General features: G+C 43.7%; 1 protein-coding gene across 3 annotated transcripts in view; it reads right to left on the bottom strand.

The window, feature by feature from the left end:
* The window catches only part of LOC131893586 (uncharacterized), a 38,590-nt gene that overhangs the window by 16,914 nt on the left and 9,241 nt on the right, over positions 1-12,435 (bottom strand). For all 3 annotated transcript variants that reach the window (XM_059243669.1, XM_059243668.1, XM_059243670.1), the window contains 2 exons: positions 4,437-4,663; positions 1,618-1,742 (listed from right to left, as the gene is read on the bottom strand). In XM_059243669.1, the coding sequence (XP_059099652.1) occupies positions 1,618-1,742; positions 4,437-4,663 (352 nt within the window). The remainder of the gene's footprint in view (positions 1-1,617; positions 1,743-4,436; positions 4,664-12,435) is intronic.

Genomic DNA, 12,435 nt, shown 5'->3' with positions numbered 1-12,435 from the left:
GAAGCCCCAAATTGAAAGCATAATCCACAGAGGGATCATCCAAATGGAACGACCCGCACGGTAAATAGCTTTTCATTACTGGCATTACGTAGGTACTGTATGTACGTACGTATGTACTCCGCACATTCTGAGGCACCCAATAGATTGTGGTTACATTAAGTCAGGACAAGAGCCTTGTTAATGCACATTTTCGAGTGAAGAGTTGCAGTGCCGGCATTGCAACTGGAGAAAAAGGCTCTTGTCAAGGACCACCAGGGTTTTTTTTATTTCACTCCTATCACGCATAGATTGCATTTCGCGGCCCTCATGGTCCCAAGGAATTAAGGGGGTTTATTTAATCTTCGTTCCCAGCCCAAACGCGCACGACTTTTCCTAGTCAGACAAATTAAGCCTTTGTTCCCCAAGTATGTAGTACTAGTGTGTTTCTATGGCGTGTGCACCTGCCTCCTTAAGTTAGATCACCTTACCCTGTACCACGTTACGGCCATATCTACACGTGTATGCGGCGACCAGCAGAGTAACATAGTGGGCCTTAGTACGGGCGTATGTGTACGTAGAGTTGAGCTTGGTAAAGAGGGCTTCCCACAGTCAAGGCTAATCGAAATGAATGGGAACTCGTGGAACATCATTAACTTGTCTGTTGTGGCAATGGAACTCTCTATCTCAGAAGAGCCTTGCGTGTGTGCCTGCTGGACGCCATTGTCGAGATACACCATACCACAAAGTACATCCGAGTGTGCGACCGAGAACCATGCGCACATTATTGTACTACTCAGCCGAACAAATTGGTGTTTTGTTCGGCGCCCACACCCAATAACTTGAGCTCGCTCATTTCCTGTTGTCTTCACTAATTATTATTTGGATGGAGAATCGTCCATGTTAAGTTTGGCCTTCAGCCAGAGCCAAAGGACCAACCAGGCTTTTCCCTCTTCCCCAGTCTTTCCTGGCTTCATCGGGTCCCGTTTCGCGATCAATAACGTCAAATATTGACTTTAAAATTGGAGAAATCCGGAGAAAAGTTCCAAGTCGAAACCCGGCAATATGCCAGAACTTTATGCAACTAATTATGTTTGAAGAAGATCCTCCACTCCCATCCTCCACTCTTTTCTCCAGCTTGAAACAAGCTTCACCCATGAAACGACCAACCAGCTAACCAAGCAAGCAGTCTCTTAGTTAGATAGATAGCCAGGAAGTTGGTTCCTTGGGTTGGTCGTCAGTCAGTCAGTCAGTCAGTCAGTTAGTCAGTCCGACCACTTGTCTCTAGTGAGTAATGTGGTGTAAGGGCAACGATCAGGAAGGGGAAGGATGGTACAAACTATAGGGAAAGACGAGAGGAACGGATCTTTGTTCCTCGTCGCTCCTTTGTGTTAAGATTCATCAGCCTTTAGGCCTTAACCCGTGGCAAGGTCATAGAGTTTGAAGAGATGAGTTTACGCGGACAGAGTCGGGCGAATGGCCAAATGGAGGCCCATCCGGGCCTATTTGATTCAATCATCTTGGTTATGACGCCAGTGCCATGCACGGTAAGTTGGCCTTCAATGAATGTGTTCCAACCGTAGCGCCACACTACATACAATAGGTGATCAAGGGATAGATGGAAATTGTGTCGGCACTTACTTGATGTGGAGATTCCATTCGTTCTCGCTTTGATCGGGCTTAAGAATGCGAAAGCGTTCGTCTGAAATGAAAGTGACTTCGTCCACTCCGATTATATACGAGTCCCATTTTCGCACCCAAGATACCTGAAGAAAAATATGGAATAGAATTAAAGGAGGAACATCCCGATCGAACTTTTTGAAGACCAGCTCTCGTCTAATATTGATTATCGGAACAATTTCTTGAGATCGTTCCATGGAAGACGGACGGTATGTGGGAAATTTACTTGCAAAGCACATCAAATCTAAAATCGAGCACTTCTTGACCAACCAAAGATACAGGAGAGACATTAGAAATCCATGCATCAAAGAGATTGCTAGATAGACTGTTTCTTACTACGAATCAGGGTGATTAATGCATAAAAAACGAGGTTAAAAAGAGTATCATGTAAAGTTCTGAAACCTTTTTTAAAGTCTCAGAAGACAAATTTAAAACGTTCCTATGGCTAATTTCTGAACATAACTTAAGAGTTGGCTACTTCGGCTTTCAAGAAGGAGCCGAGGGATAGTGGTTAGCACCATTCTTTATGATGAGGGAGCACCCAGTTCGTTTCTCCTCCCTAACTTTCCTCTAAAAAATAAACTTTTAGTACTTAACCTCACCCACAGACCGAGGACCAATCTGATGCGGACTGGAATATTGCCTACCAAAAAATATGGGACGATGTCGATGACTGGCTTCGCTAGCCGGGCGAAACTCAACACCCAAACCCTAGCACACGCCAATTAAAAAAATATATAGCTAGTTTTCTAACGAACTAAAATTATGTAAGCTAAAAGACAAATTGAGACCTCCTTTGCTTCTTGCTAACGACAAGCAGACGGGAATCAACAAAATTCCAGTGCACCTGTCCATCAGGTCAAGAATAGGATTGAGGCCGGTCAAGATCTCAATGCTTGATCTGCAAGTGTAAGGCCGGCCAAATGAAAGCCCATTCAAGATGTCCACAATAATTGCGAGGTCTATCCTCCAAAGGATGAAAATGAGCCCCTTTGCTAAATGCAAGAGAGTGGTGGTATCCACAACTTTCAATAGAAAAAATTGGTCAGCAATCACAATGGTCGATTGGTGTGCTTTTAGCAAGTCCCATTATAGCCTCATGGACATCCCACTAACAAGTACCTTGCCCCCATGAAGGTATGAAAAGATGTTGCATCCATTGGAGATAAGATCCCGACCATGTGGTTTCCCACAAGGAACACGCTCACTGTTTCAATATGAGAACCAAGGTGCTCCCAAAGGTGTCCAGGAGTGCCAAGAGGTTGACATTGCCATTCAGGCAAGGGGGAGGGCATCTTGATGAAGAAACTCTTGTTATGTTTAAGTAATGAGAACTGGTCCTTGACAAATCTATAATTCTTATCAAAAGCAACTTCAGGACGCTGATTTGAAACATGTTCACAAAATGTTTCAAGATTTTACCAACTCCCTGTATACTAGCAGGGATCTTGGCGCAAGCATTCAGTCGTAGTTGAGGACTATTTTCCCGTTACTCAGGCTTTAATAAATCATGTTCAATTTGACTTTCTACGATAGTCTTCAAATCTAAAGCAATAGCAGTCGTCGATACGGATGTGTAGTTAGTTATTTCTAGTTATTTTCCCAGTCCACCTCCACTTGAAACCATTGGCTGTTGGTGAGTGTCATTGTTCCGGGATGCCGCAGTCCAATTATAACTTTTCATACTGATGTTGCCTCATTAGGAGGTAAAGACTTGATGATAAAGTTGACAATTAAGCCTCTTGTTAAGGGCTCTGTTGAGATTTCCCCCTCCTTTTTTCTTCTTCTCTATGAATGAAACGCGTCAAGGAGTGGTTACGTAGACCTTGGCGGAAGGTTCCTTCTCAGAATGAATCACAAGGCTTCACGACGGCCTTCGAGAAGAGAGTCGGGACATTGGGTTTTCCCTACTTCCTTGAACACACGTTGGACGTACTGGGAATTGTGAATAAAAAAGCAAAAATATGCAAATGTTCGCAGAGTGTGTCAGTTAAGCCTGTCGAAAAAGGACAAATTGTTTGAAGCTAATTAGTTGGTTGCACTTTGCATTTTTTTAACTTTTTCTAACTTGTCAATAGTCTCCTTAAAAAGGTAAAAAAAAAATGCAAGTTACATTCTTTTGAATCTTTTTGACATCTGGGAGTGTACTTTTAGTGCTGTTACTAGATTTGTTCAATTTCCGATGGTCGCTTAAAACATATTTGGCGCTCAGAAACTATGATTTCTTGCATTACAGAGGCTGCTAGCTGTAAAACTAACCCCAAAAACATGTTTCGATTTAAAACCGTTCTTTCCTCTGGTGGCATTGACTTGGTAAAATGAATGTCACTTCTTGTTTACATGAGGGAGTACTCCACCACGGTTTTTCCAATCTACGTACTCTCCGGCTTCGATTTCCTCGTTTGCCATTGGCAATATCGCTCAATGCCAGGGGCAGAGTCCTTTTCACGATTGGGACAGTTTCAACTTTTTTTCATACATGGTCAAGAGGAACTTGTCAAAAACAGATGCCTTGGTGGGGAAACCCAACCACCGTCGTTTTTAGCAGGTGACACGTTTAGAATGATCTGATAGGACGCGGGGAGTATGCCTATTCTGGTTTCACTTCTCGCGAGGCATTCAGGAACCTTTGCTCACAGAGCTAGCGACATGTTATTTCGAGAGCCTTTATAAACACTATTTTTCCGTTCTCCTTCCTCCTTCTATGTAGTATTGGCATTCGTACCACTACTATTACTACTACTACTGCTACTGAATTAGCACTTTGACTTGGAACTCACCGCTCGGTTGCCCACTTGTTTGACCTTGCAGGGCAAGAAGGCCGGTCCTCCCACCTGGGCCGTGACATTAGTTGGCATTCGACTGAGATCGAAGTAAGGACCGGAATATAATCCGGTAAAGAGGGGCTTGCCCGAGGCATCTGTGATAGCTGGAAACTCAATATCCAGGGGAACCAGTGGCGAAACGGAGCTGTACTCCAGCTGTGGGTCGGAATGGATGGCATAACCTGGAACAAAGGAAAACCCGCGGACTGAGTGAGAGAGACTGAAACAGTGAAATGGGAAGACACGTGTGACCAAGCGTTGAAAACGAAATGAGATACCACCCAAAAGATTCTTGTGCAAACCTGATGGAATATTTTACCACCAGTATTCGCACTTCCCTCATACAGTAGAGCGTACATATTTCATAGTACATGGAAGGCAAGGAGACCGCTTTCCTCATTTTGGAGGGTCCTTTCCAAGTTCTCTCCATCTCTTACTCTCGTTCTCTCTTTCCCTCCGAGGAAGAAGCCTTTGGCTTTTGACAGATATGACCTGAGCGCCTTTTCAAAGTTTCGTTCTTTTATGTCCATGGTTGTGCTTGTGGTGGAGAAGACCAAAGAACCACCAAGGAAATGTCTTGCCGACTCACTCGATGTATGAGCAAAGATAGCAACAGCGAGCAACGGCCGTGAATCTCATTTAGCCAATGTGTAAAGTTCAGCTTGTTTTGATCATCCTGAGCGATCTTGGCATTAGGGATGCCCATAGAGTGCAAAGCCGCAACAAGTCAATAGCAAGCCAGTGTAGTACTGCCCTCTTTGTTCATTGAGGATGTGGATCTCGGACATTGTTTTACATACACCTCTTTCTTTTAATGTCCTTGGACCGAATTACGTTGTGACAGATGACCTCATTGGTGGTTGGGTCTTCCATTCTCTCTCTTGCGTCCTCGGTTGGTCGGTTGGTTGGATGGTTGGTTGGTTGGTTGGTTGGTTGCTCCTCTACTCTGTGAGTCATGTCAAGACGCTGAATCAGCATGGTTTCTTTGAAGTTCTGCTCTGTCCTCAGATCTTTGCCACTCTCTTCATATCACATTTGCCATCGGTCTCCAATAGTTTGGCAACATTCAGCAAAAACGTCCAAGTCCCTCATTGGATTCATGGACCATAACTTGTGTAAGAGCAAAGAAAGGGAATTATGACATGTGCCACCGTTAATCTGAAATGCAATTTGGACTTTGCGTCTTCTGTAAAAAAATCGTCTCTTCATGCCGCTCCCGCAATCCATTTTGCTTTTTGATGGGTGGACACATCAAACTTTTAACTCAATGAGCCAGAGAGCTTGCTTTAAAACGCGTTGTGATTGGCGCAAATGTAGTGGCTACTTTCAGGCGCCTCATGAAATCTTTTCCCTGACAGACATGTGTCACCTTCAATGCTGATTTTCATAGATAGAAATGTCATTTTATTTGTAAGGATGTGTTTTCTGGTTTCTATTTGGATACTAAAGTCCTCAAATTCAAGCCGAGCTCAGATATGTTATCTACTCAGTCATATAAGAATGGAGAGAGATGGCTTCTTCGATCATCAGCATTATCTTCGGGCATGTTTACCCGTTTCCTTTCACGAGTGAGACGACTGCCACAATGGCTTGAAAGCCTTCAAGAATTAAAGGTTGACAGAAATATCCAAACAAATCATGAAAACTTATAGGGATATGAGCGATTAATCTGAGCAGTGATTTAATGAAGCTATACGATCAAAGGTGCTTCTTATAATTGTGAGAGTTAGAAAACCGCCAAGATATGGATCAGAGTATTTCTCTCAAAGCTTGATAAGGTTTTTTACCAAGCTTGATACGGTTTTTTTTTACCACCGTGAAGAGAAAGTTGGGACGAGAGGAGACGAGACGACTATATAAAAGAATCCAGCTGTGCCGTTGTAAGAGCTCCACTGATAAGAGAAAACTGTTCGTTCCTTGACAATTATATTCAGAATTTCCTAATTTTGATGGCGAATCTTCCGATTGATTTTTTTTGCCATGAGATTGTTCATTTTTTCAGAATATTAATAATAATAGTAGAAACTTTATTGCGATGTAAAGAGACATCAATTTGGTTTCGACGAGATGCTAGTGAAAAAAAATAATGATATGGACAAGACCTTTACTTTCACATATGCATTGGTATGGAAGCTAAATTAGCCTTTGAAGCCCTGACAAACTCTGTCCACGAGTAAATTTTGCAAAGCTTTGTGCAAACTCGGGTGATTTTTCGTGTAATTTTGTTATGAATAACGACCATCAATATCTGAAATTTTGACAGTGCCTAGTCATTACACCTGCAATCAAGCACCTTCTTTTGCCGATGACGACTACGGTATTCAATTTGTTTCTTATGAGCTCACCAACCAAGATGAAACACACACTACACGCATTAGCAAGAACACGTTCTTGTTATATCCATTTTGAGTGGTTCGAAAGATTTCGCTCATTTTGTATTTCCATTTCAAGCAAACATCTCAGATACCTTACTCATTTCTCCATTCCAGGCCAATAGCGCCGATGCGAAAGCTAGAATGGGCAAATTTGGCCTGATTCAATTTCAGCTTTCGGCCTCGTTCCTTTTTGGGATTATCCAAAAAGAAAGTAGAGCCATAAAGAAAACCCAGAGCATTTCCACTCAAATCTTGTAGGTTGGTAAGTGGCGGCATAAGAATTACATTTTTGTCAGCCAGCAATGATCAGAATGCTCCCAAATCCCCGTCTTAACCCCGCTTTGCTCGGCTCGGTTCCTTGTTCCTCCGTGGAACATCCCCATGGTTTGGCCATTCGGGAGCAATAACCTAGAACATTCCCCATGACTTATGGCCAAAACTCCCCTTCAACTGAAAAAAAATGCCATTCACTCGCCTTCTTTGTGTGCCGACTGCTCAACAATGTACATGTAGTATGTGGTTCAATCAAAGACGGCAAAAAAGTCGTTATGGGGTTGTCGAAAACAGGATTTGCTTGCTATAAGGACCCTTTGATGGAACGATTGTTCACAAACGTCATTCGAGATCTACGTAGACAAGGCAGCTCAAAAACGTGCTAGCCTTGAGACCAAATTTCAGAGCGTCCAATCTGTCGCAGAGCACCACGTGTCCCATTTTCGACCCCATAGACAAGTGTCTGGTCCTTTGGGTGACAAATCACCCGCCATCACTTTCCTACAACTAACAAAGCCCAGTTGGGATCGTCGTCGTCACCACCACCACCACCAACACCAACACCACCACCTTCCCTTATATGCTACCGTACACTAGGATCCTCGACAAAGGGAGACAAAAGGTAAGGCCACAATGGCGAAAAGGCCAAGCCCAGAGGGCTCGTCTTTAAGGCAACTCTTTTCTTTTCTTTGCTTTGCTTTCCTCACTAATTCGATCAAACAGAGATGAACCCAATTTGATTCTCTGGGTTTGGCTCCCTATGGGAATGGGATATGTTGGCACTACTCGGCCGATCGGTCGGTAAGCGGTGTTATTATTCAGTCGAGGTTCGGATAAATATTGTCATGTAATGTGATTGTTTTGACAGACGGGACTGAGGACAAAGGCAGTTCTTAAAAATGAACAAAAGACTTGACAAGGTAAGGGACGTTCACGATCGCAAGGAAGTAGAAAACCCTTTCAACATTAACCAACCATGCTTGATAAGGCTGTCAAAAGATCCTTGTTTGATCCCATAAAAGAGGGAGAAAGGGAAGGAGAGGGTTATCTGGAATGCAATCTGCATAACTAGGCTCTACCTGCGAAATTGTGTACTCTTGGGAAAGCTTATTTGAGTGTTTAAAAATGAATACTCGTCTCTGAGAGTGCAATTGTTCCTCTAATAACGTAACCTGTTGTGTAAACTTGTACCGGAATTTCAAGCCGTGAAATGTGAGGCTAAGGCTGAAAGAATGAGCTCAATTTCAAGATCCCAAAAGGAGTGATGTGCGTTGGTGTCCAGGATACAGTACTATGTAGGTACGTAGTTCTAAAGTAGACGGTCGAGTTCCACGTGCGCCTTTAAAATCCAATAACGCGTGAAATTGCATTTTGGACTCGCAAATGTATATGGCGAGGATATAGACTTTGGACGTAAGAAAGCAACAAAAAAAATGCGCTTGCCTCGCCACCCACATGTCCTTCTTCACACACTACATACCACGTGGTGATGGTGGTGGTGGTGGTGGTCGTCGTCGTTGTGTGATCCCTATGAGCTTTCTGCACTCGATCCGGCTTGTCTTTTGCAGGCAATTGAACCTAAGCACATCCTTTGCAGCACTTTCCAGGCCAAAGCAACCTCCCCATCTCGCCCTCAAGTTCACAGACAAGAGATGGAGGTTTCACACTCAGAGGGCATGCGTGAAGAAAACTCTTGAAATATGGGAATAATCAGGTTGAGTACTTCCGCCGACACTCGCATCTCTTGCTTGGTCTTGCTCCAATGGATGGCTGGATGTTTGGTGGCGGGTCCATCCATCCGTCTGTTCGTCTGTCCATTGTTGATGGGCATTTTAGTGCTGCTGCTGCTGCTGTCCTCTGTCCAGTTATGGACGGGGGGCACTGATCCACCCTGTGACCATCTCAGTCGGACAGGACATGAAATAACATTGACAAAGGATATGGCATCATCAGCAAAACGGGTGCCATTAGGAGAGCAAGTTTTCCTCGAAAGGATCGTTCTTCTAATGTAAGTGGAACAGTTGAACAAGGATGTTTAATCATAGCCAAACATCTGTGACGGCCTTTGAGGTGCTAACATTGAACCGGACTAATAAAAGTCGTCTGAGGCTCCTAGCTGGCACTACGTGATAGATATCATCTTTGAACATTGGAAGCCTTGGTTTTACTAGTGACAGATCTGTCGACAGTGGAACTCACCCCATAAATAAAAACAAATCGCTGGAAAGAATGTCTCTGTGTCGCACTATCATGCACCATTCTGTAGAGCATGGCATGGGTTGTTTGTCCTCGTGCCAAACAATTTGAGGACGACTTCATCTTTGTCGGCTTCAGAAAAGATCGAGGAGCGAAAACTTTGCTTTAAACAGCCATAAACGGAGGATGAATGGGTCGTAGTTTATTTAGCCCATCTTCAAATTTTATGTGCAAATCAAGCGAGGATAAGAACCTCGTGAACCATGCATTCTTGGGTATACTTCGCCCCCCAGATCACTTTTCTAGGTCCTGCCAGGTACGTGCCTACGTGCCTCGAAAAATGGAAATAGATCTTCTCCGAACGAATTGGGAAGTACTCCTCGAGCATTGCAAGTTTGCCGTGGTTGTAACTAAATGGGTGCTTCGCGACCAAAGAAAGACATGTCACAACTGTAAAAGAGATATCTTTTTTAAAATTGAAGATTCCATTCGCCCAATAGCCCTTCAATCTGATGCTTCTTGGAAACGAAGAGATGAGATTCATTTCTTCTATTTCCTCGAGAACATAGTTCTAGATAGGCCCTCTGCATTGTTTTCGGGGAACTCTTTATGGCATTCATGTTTTGGCATAGATCGTCAAAGAAAATGGGCCTCTTTTTGTTGAGCTCCGACACCTTTTGGCTCTTCATTGGAGATGGCAGATTGGTCTGACAAGTACAAATCAGTTCGTTGCAGTTGGAGGAGTACGTCCCTTCTCAAGAATCTCTCTGACTTTCACATGACTCATTGCTTTCGCAGACAAAAAGTTAAGCTCGACAGGAACATTTGCGACCAGTAAGTCTTCGGTCGTAAAGGTGAACAACTAACAAGGTAACAAATAAATGTCTAATCTTCTTGCCTTTTTACGACAAGGAGTCTCAAATCAACAAAAAGAATGAAGGGAACAAACCTCACATTTGTTCTGAGGAACAGCTACATAAATGTAGAAAGCTTTTAAGGATACCCATAATGAGAGTCTGGAGCATTTCGTCAAAAAGACGTAATGGCCAACGGTCTCTAGTACATATCCTTGCATATGGTCGAAGGCCATCTTATGTTTTAAAGAAGCCTGGATGTTAATTAGCGGAATAAACCTTGAATATAAAACGTTCAAAAGGCTCTTGGGAGTTTAATGACTGCTTTATCGTTAAATCTTGAAAATAGAATTGTCCATTCAAGAGAGAGGTATGTAATAAAGGAAAGGGTAATACACAGTTCCCTTTGAATCCAGAACTAAAAGTTAGGTCCATGGGGAAATCGCAACAAGAAGAAGTGCTAAACATTGCATCGATCCATGGCATCGCTCTATCCTAGCCAAGTAACCCAACTCGTAAACTTGTGTACTGCATGACTTTACCTCATGAATGCCGGTTCTGGTCCTTGCTCATCTTTAAAGGTACCCTCTCATGCTTCGACTCAAGTTGGAGTCGGATGATAAATGAACGCTTGGTATGGCATACTACATGCAATATGGTTATGAGGGTGGAAACTCCGGCTTGTTCATAAGCAGGAAGCCATCAGATATACGTACAGTACAGTACTGAGAAGAGAGGAGGGAGAGGGGATGACAAGAGCTACCAAACTTTTGTGATGAGCGGAACTGTGTCATCTCAGTCGAACGGAAGTGGGACAGCAACCCCGGTCTCCATAGGCGAATCTACCCACTCGGGCTTTGGGTGGAGGGGGGGGGGAGAGCAGAAAAGAAAGGCCAAAAGAGGAAACAGAGCCTAAAGGAGTTACTCCCTCCTACCCTGTTCGTTTTCAGGGAGACCCATCGTAATTGCCCGCTGGGGTTGACTGTTAGTGTTTGGAACTAGTTTTTGGTCCAAGTTTGGTTCTCGAGGTCACTCAAGCTTGGAATGCATTAGCTTGATTACGGGACTTGGATATGTTTTTTTTCGGCCCGGGCCATGACGCAACTTTCTTGTTCCAATGAGGTCCACTTAAATTTTTATCGCTGGTTGGTTGGAGCCTTCCTTCCTCAGGTGGGTTGGAAAACTGGGCTTAGATGGGGGGGGGGGAAAGCATCATACTCAAACATCCGTTAAATCGATGTCTGACTGCCTTGCACGACCTTCAAACGATTCGCATCCAACCCTGAGCATCTTGCCAGGCATTCTTTTCCACATTCGGCTCTCAATTGGGAAAAGTGGGACGACGGAACGTACGGGTCATATAGCAGGAGGAAAACTTGGCAAAAGTAAAAGCTGAAAGCGAACTTTTCCAGACTGGATGGTAAAATAAGTTGCTTGGGCCATCAGGCACAAGAAGAGATCAACGATCGACATGTATCTCAATTAAAGATCGCAACGCAGTTTGAAAAAAAGAAAAAAAAGGTTACAAAGATCATGGTTCCTCGTCTTTGTCATTTCGACTCGTCTCATCTAGCCAGGGGTCACATCTGTGGGGTCTAATTTCCGCAAGGACCCTAACCACGCCAGATGACAGGTTTAAGATGCTGTTGCCCGACTTTCGTAAGGACTTTTTCTTGCATCAAGGTTCAGCAACCTCAAGTCTGATTTCTGTTCCCTCTTTCACTTTGGCTGAAGGAAAAAAAAAGTTCCTATTGCAGACAGGAGGGTAAAAAAGTGGGAGAGAGAGAGAGAAGACCTAAGTTCAAAAGTGCCTCACCTGTCATCAATGCTTTACTCTTTTTTGCTGTGCGGGTCTTAGAAATTTGCGGAAACTTTCATGTTGGCCTTGAAATGGCTGACTGGAATCGAGCGAGAACAGCTCCCGTCGACGGCATAACCATGAAAATTGACATGGTTTGACTCGACTTATACATGTACATCAACAAGAAGTCAATCCATCATGTCTTAAACGGCCTTTAACCCTTGACTTTGTTCTCTTGAAGCGGGACTACTCGCGATTTCAGAGACTTATCAAATGCATTTAAGTAGAACGTAAGCCAGGCACAAGTTGATGCATTCACGTAACCCGTTCCCAACAGATTGTAGATTGACCTAAGGCCTATCCATTACACCAATTGAGATAGCTTAGACTGAACGTAGCGAAAGTTACCCAAACGGCATCATGTTAATGTATGTTAATCAGCTAAAGCGAGGGCA

Source organism: Tigriopus californicus, chromosome 2, assembly GCF_007210705.1.
Source record: "Tigriopus californicus strain San Diego chromosome 2, Tcal_SD_v2.1, whole genome shotgun sequence".
Classification (NCBI taxonomy): Eukaryota; Metazoa; Arthropoda; class Copepoda; order Harpacticoida; family Harpacticidae; genus Tigriopus; species Tigriopus californicus.
This window is presented reverse-complemented; position numbering and strand designations above follow the sequence as displayed.